Genomic DNA, 20339 nt, shown 5'->3' on the forward strand with positions numbered 1-20339 from the left:
GGGCACAGGCTCAGACAGGTGGCTGGTGGCCCTGAATTCTGGGAGGCATCTGGATGAGGGGGTGGAGCCTGGAAGGAGGCCGTGGGACAGCCACGCTCCCTGTCTGCCCGACATATGGGAGGTGACAGGGGAGGCCACAGCAGATGGCAGAGGAGTCCGGGGTCTGCTGGGAGGGTGTCTCGTCTCAGGGCCTCCTTGGGTGACGTGCGCCCAGGGCCCCCTGCCCCTGTCTCTGGGAGCCCCGAAGGCTCAGAAGATGAGGGCCCTCTCTGAGCTGTTGCTGCTTCTGAAAGCTCCCCCACCCCACACCCCACCTCTCATCCCCACCCTGGGCCTCCTGGTCCCCGAGTCCCCTCTATAGTCCCCAGGCCAGGAACGCCTGTCACCCTGGCCTCTCCCAGGCTCTTATCTGTGTGAGGGTGTGAGTGGAGCAGGTCCCCTGCCGGTCAGCATGCTCCATTACCTACAGCTCAGGCGACCTCAGGTGTCCAGCTTAGGCTGCCCGGGTCCCTCAGGAGAGCGCAGTCCCTCTGGGAGTGGCTCCCATCCCATCATCAGGCTGAAGTGGGCATTGGGTGGATCCGAGGCCCCCCGTTCCCTCCAGAGGCCACAGCAGGGTCGGGGAAGGGGGAGGCTCCTGCTTGCCAGGAGGCCGAGACCCCCACGGTGCTCTGGGTCACTGCGGAGACTGGTCCCGTGGCTGTGGGGCTGGGGAAGGACCGACTAAAATCACGGGGCTCAGGAAGCAGGCTGTGATGGGGAGCGACTGATTAGCTCATTAGCTCTGCTGTGGACCCTCAGGAGGAGCAGGTGTGGGACCTGGAGTGGGATTCCCGCTGGGATCACACTGCAAGCTGGCGTGGGAGGCGGAGAGAGAGGAGGGACAAGGAATGCGGAGGAGAAGTGCTCAGCTGCATCCTGTCACCTGGGCTCTGTGCTCAGGCTCCTCTCCGGTTAGGTGGGGACAGGAGGTCCTGATACCCAGCCCCCAGGGTTGCTGGGATGAAAGGGACTTCTTCCCCCTCCACTGAGTGCTCAGTAAATGGGGGTTCTGGTTACTCCCCCAAGAGGCTGGATGGCCCCATTCCTGGGTAGCCCCTGCTTTGGGCCAGAATTCCCACCTCCAACGGGCTGGAGGCAGTGGTGGTGCCTACATGCGACTCCCTCCCCAGGCCTGCACGGCTTTCCCTGGAACCTGACGCTTGAGCCCCTGCAGCCCTCACTGGCCGCTGCCTGACTTCAGGAGCCTCTGAGCAAGCAGCGGGCACACCCGCCTCTGGCCACTGAGGAGGGCCAAGCACAGGACTGTGCCCAGGAGGTTCACGAAGAGGCATCTTGGTGAGAGCGACTGTGTCTGCCGGAGACTCAGCGGGATTCCTGTCTCCCTGCTACATCTAGGTGAGCACCTGCCGGGGGCCTTTTGTCTAGGAGATGCTGGGGAGATGAGGTCACAGGGTCGCTGCCCTGGCTCTTAGGGTCCCACAAGGCGGTGTGGGGGGGGACGGGGGAGAAGCCCAAACATGGACACCACACCCGGAAGTAACAAGGGCTGTGGGAGCCGTGGGGGCTCTAGGAAGTCCTCCCAGAGAAGGAGCGCCCGAGCCGCCGGGCACAGAAGAGGCCTGGCACCTGCAAAGACTAGTGACCACGGGTGAAGGCTGGAGCACAGGGGCCTGCAGGGTGGGCTGGGGCAGCCACTGAGGGGCCTTGAGTGACAGGGTGAGAAAAGCGAAGGAGGGGAAGGGCCCCGGGATGGCTCTGAAGCTCTCGCGTGCGGCCCTGGGTCTCCACCCCAGAAATTTAAGTGCGTGTAGAGGATGTCTTTGTGGACTCATGGTATCAGTGGAACCACAGCAAAGTGGTTCTGCCACTTCAGAAGAAACATTGAACAGTTGGGCACACACGGGGCAACAGGAGGAGAGTTTCACAAAGGGCCATTTGGAGGGGTGGGCGCACATGAGACAGTGGTCCTGGCTCGGGGGCTAGTGACAGCAGGGTGCATTACCGCCCCCCAGTCCTGGGGCCTAGAGGGGTGGGGGATGGAGCCGGGAGGGTGCCAGCCCACCTGACCAGGGTCTGCCATCCTGACGCTGTCTGTGGTGTGCCCCAAACCCGGTCGTGGTGCACCCTGAGATAGCCTGCCCCTCAAAACTGGGTCTGGTGGGCCAGCCCACTGAAGGCCCAGCAAGGCCTCTGTGGGGAAACCCGAGTGTGCAAAGCTATAACTATGAGGATGGTCACTTCAGTTAAAAAAAGCTAAAAGCTGGACACAAGCCAACTGTCCCACGGCCGGGCAGGGTGGATGGACTCTGGCCCATCTGCATGAAGGGACACGCAGGCTCGCTCTGGCAGCTCCTCGGAATGCGGCCTGCCCTGTGGGCGTGGGGAGAAGTCACTCTGGTTTAACGGCAAACAAGGCGCCCAGGTCGTGGCCGTGCTGTGTAGGAACCGGAGTCCCACCCGCTGCAGACGAGGCTTACGTCCGGGACCGCAGGGACTGTCACTCTGCATGCAGAGCTCTGTGCTGTCTCGTTTCACAATAAGCACATATGCCATTCCTTTAGGAGTGATTTATATAAAGAAGTATCTCCTATCTATAAAAAAGGAGAGCCTAAAATGTGGTGAAGGGGGAATGAACAAAAGCCGCCTAGTCTCCCGGCGGCTAACCACCTGGCTGCCCGAAATGCTCACCATCTACGAGAAACAGGCGGGAGCCAGACGTGCCACCTGCCTATGGCCACGGAGGGCAGGACTGGGGGGCACACACCCAGGGTTGGGGAGAGTGGGGTGGGCGGGGGCTCAGTAGCCCCTGAGGAGGAGCAACACGAGGGCATGGAGAGGGTTGGGCGCTCTGGGCGGGAGCTGGGGAGGGGAGACCTGGGTGCTCTTGCCCGATCCGGGTTGCAGCAGACAGGGAGCCTTGACTTCAGCAAGTGCCGCTCGTCTGGACCACCGAGATGAGGAGGATTCAGAGGCCGACCCAGGAAAGTGGGGAAGAGGCCTGAGGGGATGCTGACTGTGCCCAGGGCGAGCGCCGTGGGCCTGGGGGCACGTGTCCGTGCCTGTGGTCCTGAGCCTCCCGGGGCCGGGGGGGCTGTCGAGTGACTCTGTAAGTGCAACTGGCCTTCCAGATGACAGCCTCAGTGCCCCCACCAGCTGGGCAGCATGGGGCCCTGGGCAGCCACTGGGGGCCTTCCCTGGCTCCCGACCCGCTGAAGAGAAGAGGCGGAGCCCTGGGGCTCAGCACGGTGGGTGTTCCATGTCACCCTCCAGGTCACGGGAGGCACTGCCCACACGCATGCAGGCAGTGGAGGCCTCTGACACAGGCTCAGCTAACAGCAACCTGGGCTGGAGGGCCTCTTGCTGTCCTGGGTCTCGGGTGGATGTCCCTCCATCCCTGTAATGAGGGGAGAAGTCACCTGGCATTAACCAGGTACCTGCAGCTGATGGGGGTGGGCGTCTGAGCTGGCAGGTGGGCAGGGAGGCTGCAGGCTGGAGGTCAGAGGGATGGGGGAAGGGGCAGCCAGGAGCCAAGAGCAAAGGGCGACGAGCCAAGGGAATGGTTGAGTCTTGGGCCGGAGGGTGGTGGACGCGGATTTCAGGCCGCAAGCCTCTCCCCAGCCCAGCCCATCACCTGCACGTACGGATGATGTCCCCGTCGCCGACCTGCAGCTGGGCACTGCTCCTCCGCTCCAGGTCCTGCAGCACTGAGCGCTCGAAGGCCAGGGCGGCCACACGGCTGAAAAACGCCTTCACGTTCTCCCCTGTGGGCACGGGACAGCCGTGACCCTGGCCATCTCTGCCCCTGCCCATGGATGCACTGGGGGGTGGGGGAGCCAGCGGTGCGGGAGCCAGGACAGCCTCCCCGCTGTGCAGGGGATGAGCTCCCCACCCTGGCCACATGCCCTGGCCGCTCCTGAAAATCTCTGAGCCTTGGTTTCCCGGCATCTACTCTTCCAATCAATTGCTACTGAGCACCCGTGGGCCAGGCACCGAGCAGTGGCCTGCTTTCCTGTAACCTTTGAGCACCTCTCCAGTGGGCAGCCATGAGGATTAGAGCCACTGGCCCCCATGTCCTCCGCCAGGAGGACAAGACCACCCATCTGGGCACAGGGCCGGGCCCAGCCCCCGACACACATGCTGCCCTTGTGCAGTTAACAACCTATACCACCGCACAGGGCAGTCCTTCTTGGCCCATAGGGAGCTCTCAGGGAACATGCTGTTACTCCAATAAGAGGGCGGGTTCTCACAGCCTCAGGGACACCGTCAGGAAGGAGAAGAGGGAACTGGACATGGGGGCTGCCACTTTTTGTGTTGGGCTGGAGGTGGTACTTCCACTCGCACTCCTGCTGCCTCACCAAACCCCTGGGCAGGTGTCCACGGTGGCCCCTCGCCCGGGGTAAGGGCTCCCAGTTGTCATTCCAGAGTCCCCATGGCCTTGGGGCCTCCTGTACCCCCAGCAGTTATTTCATTTCATCCCCTCAACAACCTGTTTTCAAAATCTGTTCCTTGCTTCTCTGCATTTTCTCAGTTTTCCTCAGTGAATCATATGGCTTTTATCATTTGAAACACATTTTTCCATTAAAAATAAAACGAGATTGACAGCAACACCCCACTTCCCAGATGAGGATGATGAGGCTCAGAGGCTCTGGGGCCCGGGGTAAGCAGTGCCCGTGGGCGAGGGCAGCTCAGGGGCCACGGACCCAGTGAGGCTGGGGCAGACTGGGTGGGGTGTGGGGGAGGGCTGGAGGGCCGTGAGGGATGTTTGAGTGCCTTCTATGATGACACCTGGGGAAGGGAGGGACAGCCGGTCACTGGCCCCTCCCACCTGTACCCGGTCAGGAGCAGGAGGATGGTGTGGTTACAGGTGAGGCTGCGTTCCAACCCCAGCTCCACCACTGCCTCCCTGAGACTCTGGTCGTGACCTCACAGGGACGGGATGGATGTGCCCCACAGCGGCCGCGGGGGTCTCACTAGAGAACACAGGTGTGCCACTCCTCCCATCCAGGGCAGGGCCCCCACCCCCGATCACCACGGCGGCAGCCCTGCACCCACTCACCGGTCTTGGCCGACACGGACCAGTACTCGGCCTGCATCTCGTTGGCTAGGCGCACGGCCTCTGCCTCCGCCTGCTCGCACGCGGCCCCTGACTGGGAGAAGCGGCCCTGCTGACCCAGCTCCCCGGGCCTTGGCACCTGCCCACAGGTGAGCCCGGCGGTCCCAGGCGAGTCTGAGCGCCAGCGTCCCTCCCTGATGGGACGAACCCCGAGCACCGGGAACCGAGTGGTCCTGCTTTCAGACCCCCGCCTGCAAGTTCCCACGTAGGCACATACGAGTCACCCTCTGCTCCGCAAGCCCAGGCTGAAGGGGCCACGTCTCCCGAGGCCGCCCCTGGCCCTGACCCGCTCCGCTCACCAGAAGGTCCTTCTTGGTCCCCACAAGGAACAGGAAGCAGGCGCCTGGTTCATTCTCCCTCAGCGCGTCCTCCAGCCACTGCCTGGAACATGGGGGACAGGCAGAGACGGCACCCACCCCCCAGGGGCTGAGGAAGCTGGGATGGGGTGTAGCCCGGGTCCTCCCAGGGCCGAGGGTTGCAAGGAGGGTAGCTTGACCCGAGCTGGCCTCGGGGGCCTCGGGTGGGTGGGACGCAGGGGCGCTGTAGGGGGAGCTGAAGGCCCCGTCCCAGCCACGGCTCTACCCTCGCCCACGGTGAGACCTGCACTGTCACCAACTGAAGTGACCAGCCTGGCCTCCCTCACAGGGCTGGAGATGTGGCTGTGGACACCCCAAACAAAAGCAAGGTGAAGGGGCTCTGGTCTGTCAGCTGATGAACGCTGGCTCTTTTTTTTTTTAATTAAAAAAAGTTTTTGTTTTTTTTTTTGGCCGTGCTGTGCGGCTTTCGGGATCTTAGTTCCCTGACCAGGGATCGAGCCTGCACTACGGCAGTGAAAGCATGGAGTCCTAACTATTAGGCTACCAGGGAATTCCCAACCCCCAGCTCTTGCCCAGATCTCTGCCTGAGACAGCAAGTGCCCAGTTGTGTCCCCAGAGACAGGGCCCAGGCGAGGTGAATATGCCAGGCCCCTCGCCACAAATTAGTCAGGCTTTCAAGATGACAACAGCAGAGCACTGAAGCCAGTGTGCACCATTCTGCGCTGGCCACAGGCCCAGCTGGCCCTGCCTTCTGCTGTAGCTGCAGATCTTGAAGGATAAAAAGGTAGCCAACAGTCATTGGCCTGTGGGTGGCGGGTGCTGACCCGCAAGCTTGGTCACCTGTACCCACTGTCAGGGGCCCAGCTCATGGCCCAAGTTTGGGGAGCCCTCCAGGCAGTTTTCTGGGCCCAAGGGTCCCACGGGGGCTGCAGAGCCCCAGACTTGCCTGGTGTGCTCCAGGGTCTGCATGTCAGTGAGGTCAAAGGCCGTGATGATCACTGCATGGGGTGGAGGGGGGAGCCAGGAGCCGGTCAGTGACGGGGGAGGCAAACACGGCGTGACAAGGGGGCTCCCGCGGAACTGATAGGGGCGACGGACGCTGGGAGGGAGACACCCATGGCCGCCCTGGGGACCCAGCCCCCCACTCTGATCCACACCCAGCGGCCCAGCCACAGGGGGCTCCAGGGAGGCAAGGTGAGCCCCTGCGTTCAAATCTCCCCTCTGTCTCTTACGGCTGAGGGAGTGCAGGTGAGGCCTTGACGCTGACAGCCTCAGCCTTCGTCTGTGACATGGTGAGGACCACAGCTACCTCTAGCTCTCAGGGTAGCTCTGAGGACTAAGTTGGAGCAGCTGTTTTAAAGCTCTTGGCCTAGGGCCTGACGTGGGGCAGACTTTCCCCCACTGGCAGCTATGGTCGTGCGGGCGATTAGCAACAACCAGCTTCAGGGGAACAATTTCTGAGGAGCAGGGTGGGCAGGAAATTGGGAGATGCAGCCTCCTCCCCCCAGCCCCTCTCATCACTGCCCTGTCTGGTCCCCTGTGCCCTGGGTGGCCCCATGTGGAGAGCATTCCTGGCCTGCTCTCTTCTGGCCCCAGGGGTGTGATCAGGGCTGGACGTGGGCCTCCCTCTGCACCTCGGCTGAAGGCTGCAGGAGGCCCACCCATGTGCCCCGCCCTGGCAGAGGGGCTGAGAAGTGGAGGAAGCTGATGGTGGTGGTGACCGTGGCCGGGCTGCTGTCTGCAGGGCTGTGCCAGGCGCCACGCCTTATTCCCAGGGGGTGTCATCCCCCTGAGAAGAGAGGCCACAGCAGATGTGGCAGAGCTGTTATTCCAATCCACAGCTGAGGTGCTCGTGGTTTCCTGTTTTTGCTTTTTTCAAACCTTAGTGAAAATGTGACTTTTAACACCAGTACTGAGTGGACCTAACTGTACCTCATCATCTGAGTCCGGTTTGGATGCCTCGGACCGCTTGCTCTTACCTCTCACTGAAACCCTTTCTCTCTTCTTCCTGGTCAGAGGAGGGGGCTTATGCTGCTACTGCCTGCTGACCGGGAGGCCTGCCCAGGGCTGGGGCGCCCTCAACAAGGATGTGGTGGGCGAGGAGCCCCGCTGGCCCCCACCTGAGGGCCCACCTCCACCCCTCCCCTCCAGCCAAGCCCTGCCCCCCGCTCCTGAGTTGACTCTGCTCTTCTTTCCGGGGTCTCTGCACAAGTACACCCCACTCTGAGCACCCTTCTGAGCTGAAACTGGGGCTGAGACTTTCAGGTAGCACCCGCCACCGTGGGTCCCTAAAGCGCGTGGCTGCCGAGGCTGGCCTGGGCCCGGCTGGAAGACGAGGACCGGCCCCGTGTTTCCTCAGTGGCTCTCAGAGGACAGATTTGGTGCCTGCACGGAATACCTGGGCATCTTGCTGTGCGCCCAGCAGGGAATTCACGGGGAGCCCCTGCTGCACATGGTTGAGGCCTCACTGTTGCCGTCACCCGGCTACTCACCCTGGGCACCCCGGTAGTAGGCAGACGCGATGCACTTGAACTTCTCCTGTCCTGCTGTGTCCCAGCTGCACCGTGACCGAGAGGGAGGGGGAGAGAGAGAGGGAGAGAGAGAGAAAAGGGGAAACAGAGAGGTGGCAGGTTAAGCCATTGATCACAGTGTCCACAGCCAGCAGGCTTGTGGGGCCCTGGGCCGGAGACCCACGCGCCCGCACCAGCTGCATGGGTGCCACAAAGTGGCTGCTGCCAGCCAGCCCCACCCCCAGCTCCTTATGATTCCTTCCTTGGGCGCCCATGGGGAACCCCCTCTCTGGATGCACTGTGCTCATCGGGGAGGGGCGCGGCCTTAGCATTTCCACTGCCCAGATGAATGGAGCTGTAGCTCAGTCCCTTCCAACTGCGCCATAAAAAAGAGAATGTGCTCCCTGATGTGGCTGCTCTCAAGATGTGAAAGTCCACCTGTAGAGGCGACCCCGGGAATGGGACTGGGGCTCTGCCACTTGCTCATGTGTGACTGGGGTGTGGCTCCACCTTCCCCATGGCAGTGGAGGGGACGCTCAGCTCTCTGGGTGGGGTGCGTTGTCTGACAAGGACATGGTTTGCTTCTCTGATCAGTTAGCTCTGGCTCTCTGGAGGAGCTGAGCCCTGGCTCCATGGAAAAAAATGCAATTGATTAATGATGTCTGCCATGGGCACAGTAAAGATAGAGGAAGTTACCTGCTGAGATCTGCTTGCCCTGGTTTAGAACAAGGCTGTAGGTCAAAATGCAGGGCTGAGTCTGAAAATCCACCCTTTTTAAAAATCAACACATCAAAATTTAAGTTTTCTCAGTAAACTAACGAGTAGACAAGCCATGAACAAGACACCAATAATCTGAAATTTTTCCAAGTGATCCAGCATGATGCAGAACTGTTTGGCTCTTTCATTAATTCATTCACATTTCCACTTCTGAAGAATACTCTGGGTGGGAGCTGGGAGGGTGGCCTGGCAGTGGGGCCAGTTGATTGGCTGGCAATGGCCTCTGTGTAGGACAAGGAGAGGCGGAGCCCGGAGAGCCCCCTGCTTCCTCCTGGGCCCTCTAATTAGACACAGCTGCCCTCCGCAGCTCCAGCTAGGCTGCCCCCAGCAGCCCGTGCTGCTTCACTCTCCTGCCTCCTCATCCCCTCGGTCCTGCAGGCCTGTGTCTTCACAGCCTCTTCTGCTCTGGTCTGACCCTGTACACCCCCTTGGGAGAGGTTTGGTGGTACCATCTGCTCCAGGACTGCACTGGGACTGGTCTCAGAGGAGCGGGCACTGTCTCGACACATTAGGAGCTGAATGAAGTCCACAAGGGCGTGAGCTCCACCGTGATCACCGCGATCCCAGGTCCAGCCCGGGGCATGGAGGCCCGAGGAGTGAATCCAGGGAGCAGGGGTGAGCACCAGAGAGAGCGCAGGAGGAGGGGACCAGACAGAGGCCCAGAGAATGCCAGCAGGGTCGGCCACGCAGGAGAGGGCCAGGCTGGAGACCAGCAGGTGCCGGAGGAGAGGGGCTCTGGTGGGAAAGCATGAGGCTGGGGGGAGACCCTGGTCTATTCTGAGGGAAACTAGAGGAGAGGGGCCGAAGCCAGGGATGTGTGTGTGTGTGTGTGTGTGTGTCCCTGAGAGGCCAAGGCATGAGGTCTGGCAGGGAGGAGGCAGATACACAGACAGAGGGAGAGAGACGGGGCAGCATCAGGCCCCAGTAAGGTCTGTGGACCGTGTGGCCTCTGCTAGAGCCCAGAACGCAGGGAACGGTTTTGGCCCCGTTTTCCAAGTGGGAACAGAGGCTGGAGGGCTGAAGTGACTTGCCGGAGGCCGCGCTGCTGGCCTGGCAAATGGGATCACAGAGGGCCAACGGGGAGCACCAGGGGAGGCTGGGGGCGGGGGCGGGCACATCAGGCTGCAGGGCCTGGGGCAGCAGAGAGCCCAGCTTCACAAAACCGCCCGGGGCTTCCTGCCCGCTCGCCGAGGCCTTCCCCGGGGTCTCCCCCGGCGTCTCCGCGAAGCCCTCCACAACCATATGATGGGAAACAAGCGAGGCGCGGTGACTTACATCTGGAGGCTGAAGGGGATCCCGGCGACCTCAAAGCGCTCCATCTCAAAGTCCACCCCGATGGTGGCCTTGTAGTCGCGGTCGAAAACATTCTTGCAGAACCTGTGGGGGCCGAGGAAGCCATCAGAGCCCGCCCTCAGGGAAGACCAGGCGGTGACGGCCATGGAGACAGGCCGCAGAGACAGGCCACGGGCGACGGAGCTGCCAGCGGGAACTCCGTGTGGAGAGAGGCTGCGGCAGCAGGAGAGACCAACAAGTGGGTCAAGGCAGTGAAAAGTACCGCGTCTGCCGGCAGGGAGGGCAGGGAGGGGAGCCTGTGGCCCCGGGGATGGTGTGACCAATGCCAGGCTCCTAGGACGCCGCACTCCCCGCGGACCCACCATCTCCCAGATTTCTTGCACCCCCTCCCAGCAGCCACATGGTCTCCACTGCGACATGTAATGAAGCCTCCCGGGCCGGTGGCGCACCTGTGGATGAGGCTGGTCTTGCCCACGTAGAGGTCGCCGACCACAACCACCTTGGAGAGTTTGAGCCTGTGAGGAGTACGGCGCGGTGCTCTCAGGCGTGATCACGGGAGCATCTTCGCCCACACGGGCCCCTCCTTCCCTGCATTCCCCACTCGTGATGCGGACAGGTCACCTGTGACACACTCTGGGAGGTCCGTCCCCCTCACTGGCCCTCAGAGGGGAGGGCAGGAGGACCTGCATTGTTCTGGGGACTCTGTACCCCTGATCCCAACTGGGTCCCTGTCCCTTCATGAGAATCACAAATGGGAACCATGGGAGGCTGAGTCTTGGGCTGAGGGAGCAGCGGGAAGAGCCCCAGGTGGGGCTGTGTCCAAGTTGGGTCATCTGCTCCAGAACTAGCTGCTGCCTGGGAGCAGAGTAGACACGGCCCCTCCCTCGAAGACGTGGCCAGGTGAGCTGCACCAAGTCACCAGGTGACACAGAGGTGCCCTGTTGCTGTCTGCAGGTGGAGGAGACTGGTGGTTTGGGCGTGACCCACAGTCCCAGGAATGCTGCTGTGCGAGTGCAGGACACACACAGAGGGAGGGGTAGCTGCTCTAGGTGAGCAGGGTCCCCCCTCCCCAGGGAGCCTGAGAACCTTAGAGCCATGGCCCAGGCGTGCAGACCTGAGTCCACAACATGCCCCCAGCCTGCCTGGCCCTGGAACGCCCTCCAGGGTGACGGTGGTGTCCTGGCAGGCACACAGCCCCAGGCCCTGTACCCCTGCCTGCGCCCCTTACCTCGGCGCTGCATCTGCACTGCTAGTTCTGTGTGTGTGTGCGTGTGTGTGTGTGCGCGTGCGCGTCTGCACTGCTAGTTCTGTGTGTGTGTGCGTGTGTGTGTGCGCGCGCGTCTGCTAGTTCTGTGTGTGTGCGTGTGCGCGCGCGCGTGTATGTGTGCGTATGTGCGTGTGTGTGTGCGTGTGTGTGCGCGTGCGCGTCTGGTGTTTTGTTTTGTTTTTGGCTGCACCATGAGGCTTGCGGGATCTTAGTTCCCTGACCAGGGATCGAACCCAGGCCCCGGCAGTGAAAGCACCGAGTCCTAACCACTGGACTGCCAGGGAATTCCCTGCGCTGCTAGTTCTGGAGCAGGTGGCCCTGACTCTGCTTCTCAGGAGGAGTAAAGGTGCTGCCGCAGGGCCACTGGGTTCCCCTGTGCCCCAGTTTCCTGGCCTTCCAGCACTGAGTGTGGGGAAGGGTTGGGAGCTCCTTGGTGGGAAGCCCCTGGTGTGGAACCAGCACTCCCCCAGCAGCCGCCGCCATGCTCAGCCCATGACCATGGCCACCTCGGCCGTCCTGGCCTCACTGTCCCCATGTGACTTGTGAGCTCAGCCTTCTCCCTGAACAGACCATGAGCCCCTCAGGATGCATGGCGGAAGCAGGACCCCGCACCTGTTTGTTAAGAAGATGTGACCATGACAGGACACCTGTGCCGCAGTGCCAGGCGCCCTGAGGCAGTGACGGGGCGCACACGTGCCTCTCCTTCCTGCGTGTGGCCTGGCGAGGAACCCAGCATGGAGTTCAGGAGCATGGTGCAGGGGGTACCCGCTCCGTCTGGGCGAGGGGGCAGGTGTGGTGGGGACTCAGAGGAGACCGCAGGGACCCAACACTAAGTCTGAGGCCTGAAGGGCAGGAAATGCTTCTGGAGGGAACAGCCGTGCTCAGACCTCGCTGCTGGCCTCACCGAGGGGGGAGCTGTTCCTACAGCAGGTGCGGCAGGTAAAGCCAGATAAACGGCAGATGCTCCTCAGACCTGTATGGGGTGGCGGTGCCCGCATCCACACACTCACATGTGCGCTCGACCCTCCCCACCCTCCCCTGGCCAAGCCGGCACTCACCCGACGGTCCCCGTATTCCTGTGTTGGCAGGCGGCGCTGACCTGCCCGTGAAAGTGCTCCCGGAGCTGCAGGCAGGCGGCGGGCGTGTACCACTGGAAACAAGACAGACAGACAGGGGGGCACATCACCCTGCAAAGCTCGCCAAGCGGGCAGCAGGCTCCTTCCTGAGCCTCGGTCACATCCGTCCTCTACCTTGTCAGCGACTCCCAAGGCTCCAGGGTCTTGTGAGCCCCGAGGAGGAGCAGTGGGACAAGGACACACCAGGGAGCCCAGGCGGGGATCCAGAGAGCTGTGTCCCGCTGGGGGCAGCTGTGCCCTTGCTGTGGGCGTATCAACCCTCTGTCCCCTCTGGGCCTCTTCCAATGAGAGGAGCGGTGGGCTGTAAGGGCCCTTTTAGTGCCAAGATCCTCCTACCCCTTCTATGGATCTCTGATGCCATTTTTGTTTTAAAAATATGCATATCTGTGCATGGAAAATGTCCTGGAAGGCACTTTCGTCTTCCATATTGTTCAGAAGGCAGAACTAGGTAGTGGTCTAAGAGCAGGGCCCCTGTGTCCACCCTCAGCTGCTGTGTGACCCTGGGTAGTTGCCTCACGTCTCCGAACTTCAATTTCTGCATCTGGAAAATCTCAGGGACTTGGGGGCATAAAACGAGGTTACATTTGTGAAGCCACCAGCGCAGAGCTGGTCTGGCACATACATACTAAGTGATCAGCAAAGACGCCATGACACATCGAATGCAGGTTTGTTCTATAATTAGAAAAAATGATGTTAAACAAATGAAAGGTGACCATTACGTTTTGCAGTCAGATTGGCCAAGGCTAAGTGTGGGGCATGGCCAGGATGTGGGAGGAGGCCGAGCTGGAGACGGCTGCTGTGCTCTGCTGTGGTCCCTGGGCCACCGCTCTGTCCTTCAGGGCCCCTGCGGCTCTGCCCTGGTCCACCTGCCCTCTCGGCTCTGTGAGACCAAGGCAACAGGGACGGTGAAGGAGCTCGGCCAGGGGTGAGGGCGGGACCTCACAGCACCCATGTCGTCATCTGTAAGGTGGGGACACCCCTCACGGCACCTCTTGGTCTGCTCACTGGAGGAGCAAGTGGGCAGTGCAGACGAGCGCTCAGCCCAGGGCCCCCGGCCATGCGAAGGTGGGCCACCTCTCGGGAAAGCTGGCTGCTTTTCCGTCCACTTCCGTGTCAGTGTCAAGCTGGGGGCTGGCCAAGACACGGCGGTCAGTAGAGGGGTCCCAGGACTTGGGACAGATTGGAGAAGTGTGCTAGGGAAGGCTGGCAGGAAGCGCACAGAGGAAAACCGAGGCACATGGGGTGAAGGAAGGACTGGCCCCATCTGACCACGAATTGCTTGGGTCTGAAGTGCTGTGGCCCTGGAGTGTGGGATGAACTTGGCCACAGGAAGTTGGCGGAGAATCTTACCTTCTGTGGAAGCAGGGATGCCCTAGCCTGCCTCCCAAGGTGGGGAAACGTCAGAGCTCTGGAGTCGGCCACGGTTGGGTCAAGTCTGGGCTCCCCCACGCCCAGCTGTGTGACCTCAGGCAGTCCTCCCTACCTCTCTGAGCCTCATCCCACTTTGTAATTGGGGTCCTTCATCCCATGAGACCTGGACTGTTTTGTGCCGATCACGCTTCCCTTCCTCTGGCTTTTTAACCCCAGTCCCCGTCATCCCTAGTCACCACTGTCAAGTTCAATAGAGAAGCAGCTGCCTGGGCCTCTGATGAGATGGAAAGTCCTGGGGGCACTGTCCACGGGTCTAAAGCACCGAGGCTTTATCTGTGCATGTTGGAGACAGAACTCGGGGTTGGGGGGAAGGCAGGAGAGGGGGAGGAGGAATGACTGCGGACCCCAAATACCCAGAGCCTACCCTCCTTCCCCCACCGGCCTGGGCACAGATTCCAAGACTCAAAAGAGAGGATTTCTCCCCACAGCACCAACCATTGATGGCAGGATCTTAAGCATCCTTCCAGATACCCTGCACATAGAAGCAAACACATGCATTTCTGCTCCTTTTCTCACACATGGTGCTCAACAACTTACTTTGGCTCTCATTGTGCATCAGCCCCTGAGAGGCGCTCATGCCTCCCCGAGTCTGTGTCAAGAAGCAGCATTTTGCTGTCTACGTGGCCCCCTCTCGAGGACATTATGTTGTGTCTGACCTTCTACTTTACAAATTGCTGCAGTGCCTGGCCCTGAGCATCTGCAGTGCTGGGAGACATTATCCCGCTGCTCCCTTGGGAGGCTGTGCAGATTTGCATCCCCTGCTGTGATTAATAATGGATTTTAATATAGATGGAAGAGAGCTGTGAGTTTCCAGCAAGGACAGAAGGCAGAATGGTAAGGGGTGAGAACTTTGGATTTGGTGTCAGGAAACTGGAGTGCTGTTTGATAATGTCATAATTAAAATGAGAAAAACAGTGACCACACTTGGGCAAGGGAGCTCCCTTTTACCATGAGCCAGACACCCAATATGAGAGGAATTATCCTTCTGTACCAGTGGCTCTGAGAGGTTGAGTAACTTGCCCGCGGTCACACAGCTTAATGACATGCAGGACTCACACCCAGGACAGTCTGACTGCAAAGTCTGTGCCCTTCATCCATGCCACACTGCCTCCTGGTGTCACCTTTCACTTGCTGGCCCACCTTGGGCAAGTCAACGCCAAGCTTCTCAAGAAGTCTGCTGAGTCCCTGGGGTCTGTCAGTGAGGCACTGACCTCCCCGATTCACCTGCTTTGTTTCCAGTGGTGAGTGAGGTGGGGAAAGCTGGGTGAGGACATGGTGTCCGGAGAGCAGTGCACATATCAAGGGCTGGCCTAACGCCTCCCTACCTTAGGGAAGCTGGTGATGACGCGGTCCCGGCTCACCGTGGGCCCCAAAGGCATCACAGAGGACCTCATTCTTCCTGGGAGTCCTGTGGCCCCAAAAGGGGGAAGAGAGTTAGGGAACTGTGCAAATCCCTGGGGACTCCCCCAAAGTTGATACCTAACGTTGCAGTAGCTTTGAAAACAGGTCCAAGCCTCCTTCTCTGTCAGGAATGTCAGGATGCCAGGGGTCATCTCTCCAATCTGCAGGCAGTGTGTGTTGGGGCACGGGGGCGGGTACCAGGCCTGCCACCAGGCCTTGGAGTCGAGGAGACCTGAGTCTCCTGACCGATGTCCACCAGGAGTGGCGCCTCCCTGAGCTCAGCTCTGCGCTGAGTGAAGGAGCACAGTCGCCAGGCTGTGCACACAGCCCGGGCAGAGGAAGTAGAGTGGGGAGGGGTCCCCCGCTCCTGCCCCTTAAGGGATGAAGGCTCTGGGTATGCAGGGCCCTCAGGGTTCAGCCCACAGGCCTTTCCCAGAACCACCACAGCCGGCACCGGGCCCCTCAGCCTATTCCACAGCCCCGGCTCCTTCTCCCTCCCGCCCCCTCCGCACTGGGTGGCCTTGACCGAGAGAGAGGCCTGTGGTCCTCCGCATCGGACCATCTCTCCCCAGACCAGCACTGGGGGCCCGGGGTGTGCGGTCAGGAAACGAGGAGGCCCGGGGCCCAGGCCGCTTTCGGGTTATGCAGTGGGAGGTGGGCGGGGGATCACGCGGGCGGGAGAGGGTGTGTCCGAAGGGGCGGCTGACTCACCTGCGGCGGCTGCAGAGGCTCCTGACGCTGCCTAGTCCGGAGGGTCCAGTGGCCGCGATCACCATGGCAACGAGCACCACACGGGACAGGCGGGCGTCTGACGAATCCGGGACGTCGGGGATGGGGCTCACAGCCAAAAGTGTTCCGTCAGCGTCTCGCGCCGCGATCACCATAGCAACCAGAGCCTCGCGGGAGACTCCGGGACGCGGCCCGAGCGCCGGTGATCACCATGGCAACAAGGGCGGGGCCTGGTGGGCGGGCCAGGTCGGCCATGGGTGGGGCCTGGGCTCCAGGGGCGGGCCTGGGCGGGGCTGACCGTGGAGAGACTTGCGCACCTGGCCTCCCTGATGTCACCATGGCTGGGGAGGGTTGGTGGTTCAAACGTGGAGGGAATCATGTGCAGTGTTTAAGTACTTATTTTCATAATATAGCAAATGTGATCTTTTTCTTGTTATGTAAATATTTCGTGTTTTTCTTGTTATCTGGTAGGGAGGGATCTCCAAGATCCCTTGACTTCTTTCCATCACATCCAGTGTCTGATCTATCAGTAAATCCTGTAGGTTCTACCCTGAAAATTTGTCCAGTGTCTTCTCTCTCCCTCCTACTTCCTCTGATCTCACCATGGTCCCAACCATCATCATCTTCTCTCCCCTTAACTGGTCTCCCTGCTTCCACCCTTGCTTCTATCCTATTCCCAGTTCAGCAGCCCCCAGGGATCCCTTGTGCAAACACAGATCAGATCATGTCAGTCCTCAGCTCCAAACCCTCCAATGCCTCCTCATCGCTCTTAGATGAATAAAATCTTTACAATAGCCCAAGAGGCCCCATGTGATTTGCCCCATTTATTCTCTTAGCTCATCTCCTACTGCTTCCCCCTCCCCCCCCATCCCACACATGCTCCACTGGCCTCCTTGCTGTTCCTCCACACGCCAGGCACCGGGGTGCTTGCATCAGCTGTCTCCTAGGCCCGGAAGGCTCTGTCCCCAGATAGCCACATTGCTCAGAGGTCACCTCTAGATGAGGCATCCTATTTACAACTGCCGCATCCTTCCAACCCCTTATTCTGCTCTATTTCTCCCAGGCACTTAGCATTTTCTAACACATTATATAACTTGCTGTTTATGTTGATTGTCTGTCTCCCTCCACTGAGCGCAATGAGCGCAGGGGTTCTTGTGTATAGTCCACCCGACTTATTGCATCAGCCAAACAGTGCCTGCACATGAGCAGGCATGGAGTGAATGTTAGATGCGTGAACAAATATTGCATTTACAAAAGCAAGGTGAACACTGTTTGAAGTATACTGCCATTACATTAAAAGGTAAATGAATTGTATTTACTCGTATAAACTTAGTTTATCAATGGAAAGATTCCAGTGGTTGCCATAGGTAAGGACGATCCGTTGGCTGGGGACCAAGGAGGGAGGGAGACATTATACTTTCATACTTTTTGGATTTTCTTCTATGTACATATATCACCTATTTGGTAAATAATTCAAATGAAAATAAACATTTTGGAACAGAGGGAATACAATAATATCCCCCGTCTCGGCCCTTCTGGGTTAGCCCTGATGCATTTCGGTGTGCTTTGTACCTTTCCCACAGACACCTCCTCCTCTCTGCAATCATGGCATAAGAAGAGGCTCTTGCTGTAGCACTGGCATTTGATCGCCCTGCAGTGACAAGGAATGGACACGCCTTCCATTTCCTGACCTTCATCTGCATAGTTCTGAACCTAATGATGCCTGAATATCATATGCCTTGGCTTCTAGAGCTCACGCTGCAACATTAATTTCCATAATTAATGGCTGTTTAAAGGCTGACCTGAGTCACTGAGCTTCTGTGAGCTAGTTTCTGTTTGCAGAGAGAGGCATGTGGGGCTAGATGGCTTCCAGAGGCATTTATGAGATGGTAGCCACAGAAATGAGATGGTAGCTTTGGAGAGGAGGACCGTGTATGGGACAAGGGAAGGGGATGCAGACACTGATAATGTTCTAATGGTGAATTCACAGGTGCTTATTATATTTTTATGTCTCACAAATTAACATATATGCTACATAGAATGTTATGTGTGTGTTTGCAAAAATAATAAAAAGGAGATTGAAAAACAGAAAATTGAAGGACGATTTTACAAAAAGACTCTCTGTAACCAAATCCTGAGAGATCTGGAATTCCCAGCTTTGAGAATCTACTTGATTCAGCTCCCTGATTTCACAAGCAAGGAAATGAAGGCTCACACATTCCAAAGGATTTGCTTCATGAGTTAGAACTAGATTTGGAACCCAGCTTTCCTAAATCCCAGCCCAATGCTCTCCACACCACCTTTGTACAAAAGCTAGGATGCTCTAGGTTAGACAGACCCTTCACAACTTGGTCCTTTGAGGGACAGCGGTAGGGGCAGACATCCACATCACAAAGTGGGGTCCATGGCACACAGATCGAAGTCAGTTGCCTTCGTGTCAGAGTTAAATGTGCTGGAGGCCGACGCTTGGTGTCTTTGTTAGTGAGTTTCACTGCTAAGGGCTCAGGCCTCAGGGTGAGCTTCCCTGAGTTGCTCAACTTCCTCCTCCGTTTACTCTGGTATAAAATGGACCTGACTACGTACTTCAAGGGTTTGTTGTGAGGATCACACAAGATGGTGAAAGTGCTTTGATTATGAAGCTTGACTCAAATCCATTAACCATTCACTTCTTCTACACTTACCGAAAGGCCTCCTGGTATATTCCTGGCACTGGGGAGGCAAGGAACCAGGACCGAAGTGGCCTCCACCCTCAGGGAAGTCTGTTGGGGGAAACAGACAAGCAAGTAGAGAATAAGAAGAGGGAAGTGTGCCAGTGGGGTAATTAAGCTATAGGATCACTCGCTAATTTTGAGTTGGGCAGAAGGTCGGCTTCCTGGTGGAAGAGTACAACAAGTTGTGTCCTGAAGAACAAAGAAGTGGATACTGTTACAAGCAGTCCAGCTGCAGGAAAGAGTCAGCCATTTGGGGGATTAAGAAAGAATCCAGCATGTGTGGAGGAAGCCTTCACCCAGGGCCTCAAGCGGTAGGCTAGGAGTCCGGACTCTGTCCTGAGACCAGTGGGGAGCCCTGGGAGGGTTTGGTGTATGTGGTGGCTGGCTCTGGCTTGATTTCAAGAACAACTGCTCTGGCCAGCAGTGCATTGAGTCCACTGCAGGGGCCGACCTGTGTTGTCACTAGCCAGTCAGCCTGCCGAGGAAGGAGCCTGGACCAGGGCTAAGCAGTCCTGGAATCAGGCCTCAGTGATTCAGCAGAAGCTACTGAACCTCTTTGAGGTTCCTGTCCGTAAAATGGAGAATGTTATCACCTCACAGGTTTACTCTGAGGATTAACAGTGTGCCAAGTGCCCAGTACAGAGAAAGGCGCACATAGACACTTCCCTTCCGCACTATGAACAAAGCTGAGCCGCCTTTGTTCCCCACAGTAACCCTGTAAAATATCACCAACCCCACTTTACTGCCGGCCCTGGCCTGGGATGTTCGCGCCTGCGCGGTGGGCGCCGAGTGTGCAAGAGCTGCGTGGCTGACGCTGCTCAGGGTCGCCTGGCAACCGGGTCGCCTGGCAACGGGCAAGTGCTACAGAACCTTGCGCGCTGAAGCAGGTGAGTCTGCGGCGGCCGACAGGGGCCAGGGGCCAGGGGTCCCCAGACCCACCCGGTCCTGATCAACAGGCCCCGCGCCCTCCCACCCCAAGGCAGCCCATACCCCTTAGATGAGGGTAGGCCCCTGTCCCTGGCGCCCACCGTTTCCTGAGAGGGGAGCCCCGATCCCAAATGGCTGGGCCCCCTCTTCTCTTCCAGCCTGGCCCCTTCTCCTCCTTCCCTAGTCACCAGGTGCCCGGAATCCGGCTCACCTCTCTTAGTGGAGTCGGTTCCCACAGGCAGGGGTTTGTCACTGCCACTAAACGCGGTCACAACCCCCATCAGCTTAATAATAACTCAGCCAAAGTATCTGGAGCCCTGGTGAGCCAGGCTCAAGAGTCTCAGCGAATATGGCAGCTTGGCGGGGGTCGGGGGTTGGGGTGGGGGTGGGTGCTATTATCATCTCCCTTTTGAGCTGCAGAAAGACACAGAGGCAATAACTTGTCAAGGGCCACCCACTGGCTTGGGTCTGGAGCCCATTCTTAACTACTAAGCCACACTGCCTACAGTTGCTCAAAGTGTGTGTGTAATAAAAATACATCGCACTTTAACCTTATTTCCTTCTCTATGGATGTGCCGGGAGCATCCGACTGTGGGTCCCTGATGGGTGGATGTGCTAGACCCAGATTTGAACATGGGTTCCTAGTTCGTGGCCTCCACGGCTCGTTGCCCCTAAACCTCCGTTTCCTCCTTCACCCCTCCTCCTGGGGTAGCCGAGTTGGATA

The 20339-nt window shown here is 59.0% G+C and overlaps 2 protein-coding genes across 4 annotated transcripts in view; one reads left to right on the forward strand and one right to left on the reverse strand.

The window, feature by feature from the left end:
* Positions 1 to 2590: 2590 nt before the first annotated feature.
* Positions 2591 to 16083, reverse strand: RAB36 (RAB36, member RAS oncogene family). 3 transcript variants are annotated; one of them, XM_079943223.1, is made up of 11 exons: positions 15960 to 16083; positions 15173 to 15255; positions 12339 to 12430; positions 10463 to 10528; positions 9996 to 10097; positions 7926 to 7990; positions 6376 to 6431; positions 5416 to 5493; positions 5060 to 5150; positions 3635 to 3764; positions 2591 to 3397 (listed from the first exon to the last, which is right to left on the reverse strand). In XM_079943223.1, exons 2-11 carry the CDS (start codon positions 15239 to 15241, stop codon positions 3241 to 3243), a joined length of 906 nt encoding a protein of 301 aa, XP_079799349.1. In that variant the 5' UTR covers positions 15242 to 15255; positions 15960 to 16083; the 3' UTR covers positions 2591 to 3240. The 3 variants fall into 3 exon arrangements, with proteins under 3 accessions (XP_079799349.1, XP_079799348.1, XP_079799347.1); XM_079943222.1 differs by lacking the exon at positions 15960 to 16083 and having other exon boundaries at positions 3645 to 3764; positions 15173 to 15409; XM_079943221.1 differs by lacking the exon at positions 15960 to 16083 and having other exon boundaries at positions 15173 to 15409.
* A 3466-nt stretch (positions 16084 to 19549) lies between these two features.
* The window catches only part of RSPH14 (radial spoke head 14 homolog), a gene marked incomplete at its 3' end in the record, with an annotated part of 61914 nt that continues 61124 nt past the window's right edge, over positions 19550 to 20339 (forward strand). Inside the window, exon 1 of the mRNA XM_079943143.1 lies at positions 19550 to 19575. The remainder of the gene's footprint in view (positions 19576 to 20339) is intronic.

Source organism: Stenella coeruleoalba (genome assembly GCF_951394435.1).
Source record: "Stenella coeruleoalba genome assembly, chromosome: 14".
In the NCBI taxonomy this organism is placed as follows: Eukaryota; Metazoa; Chordata; class Mammalia; order Artiodactyla; family Delphinidae; genus Stenella; species Stenella coeruleoalba.

Coding starts and splice junctions, on each gene's coding strand:
- RAB36 (XM_079943221.1), bottom strand. CDS start 15,400: ATGACCCCTGGCATCCTGACATTCCTGACAGAGAAGGAGGCTTGGACC. Junction 5,494..6,375: donor CCCTGGAGCACACCAGGCAA/GTCTGGGGCTCT, acceptor TGTTCCAGGCAG/TGGCTGGAGGACGCGCTGAG. Junction 5,151..5,415: donor GGACCAAGAAGGACCTTCTG/GTGAGCGGAGCG, acceptor CGCTTCTCCCAG/TCAGGGGCCGCGTGCGAGCA.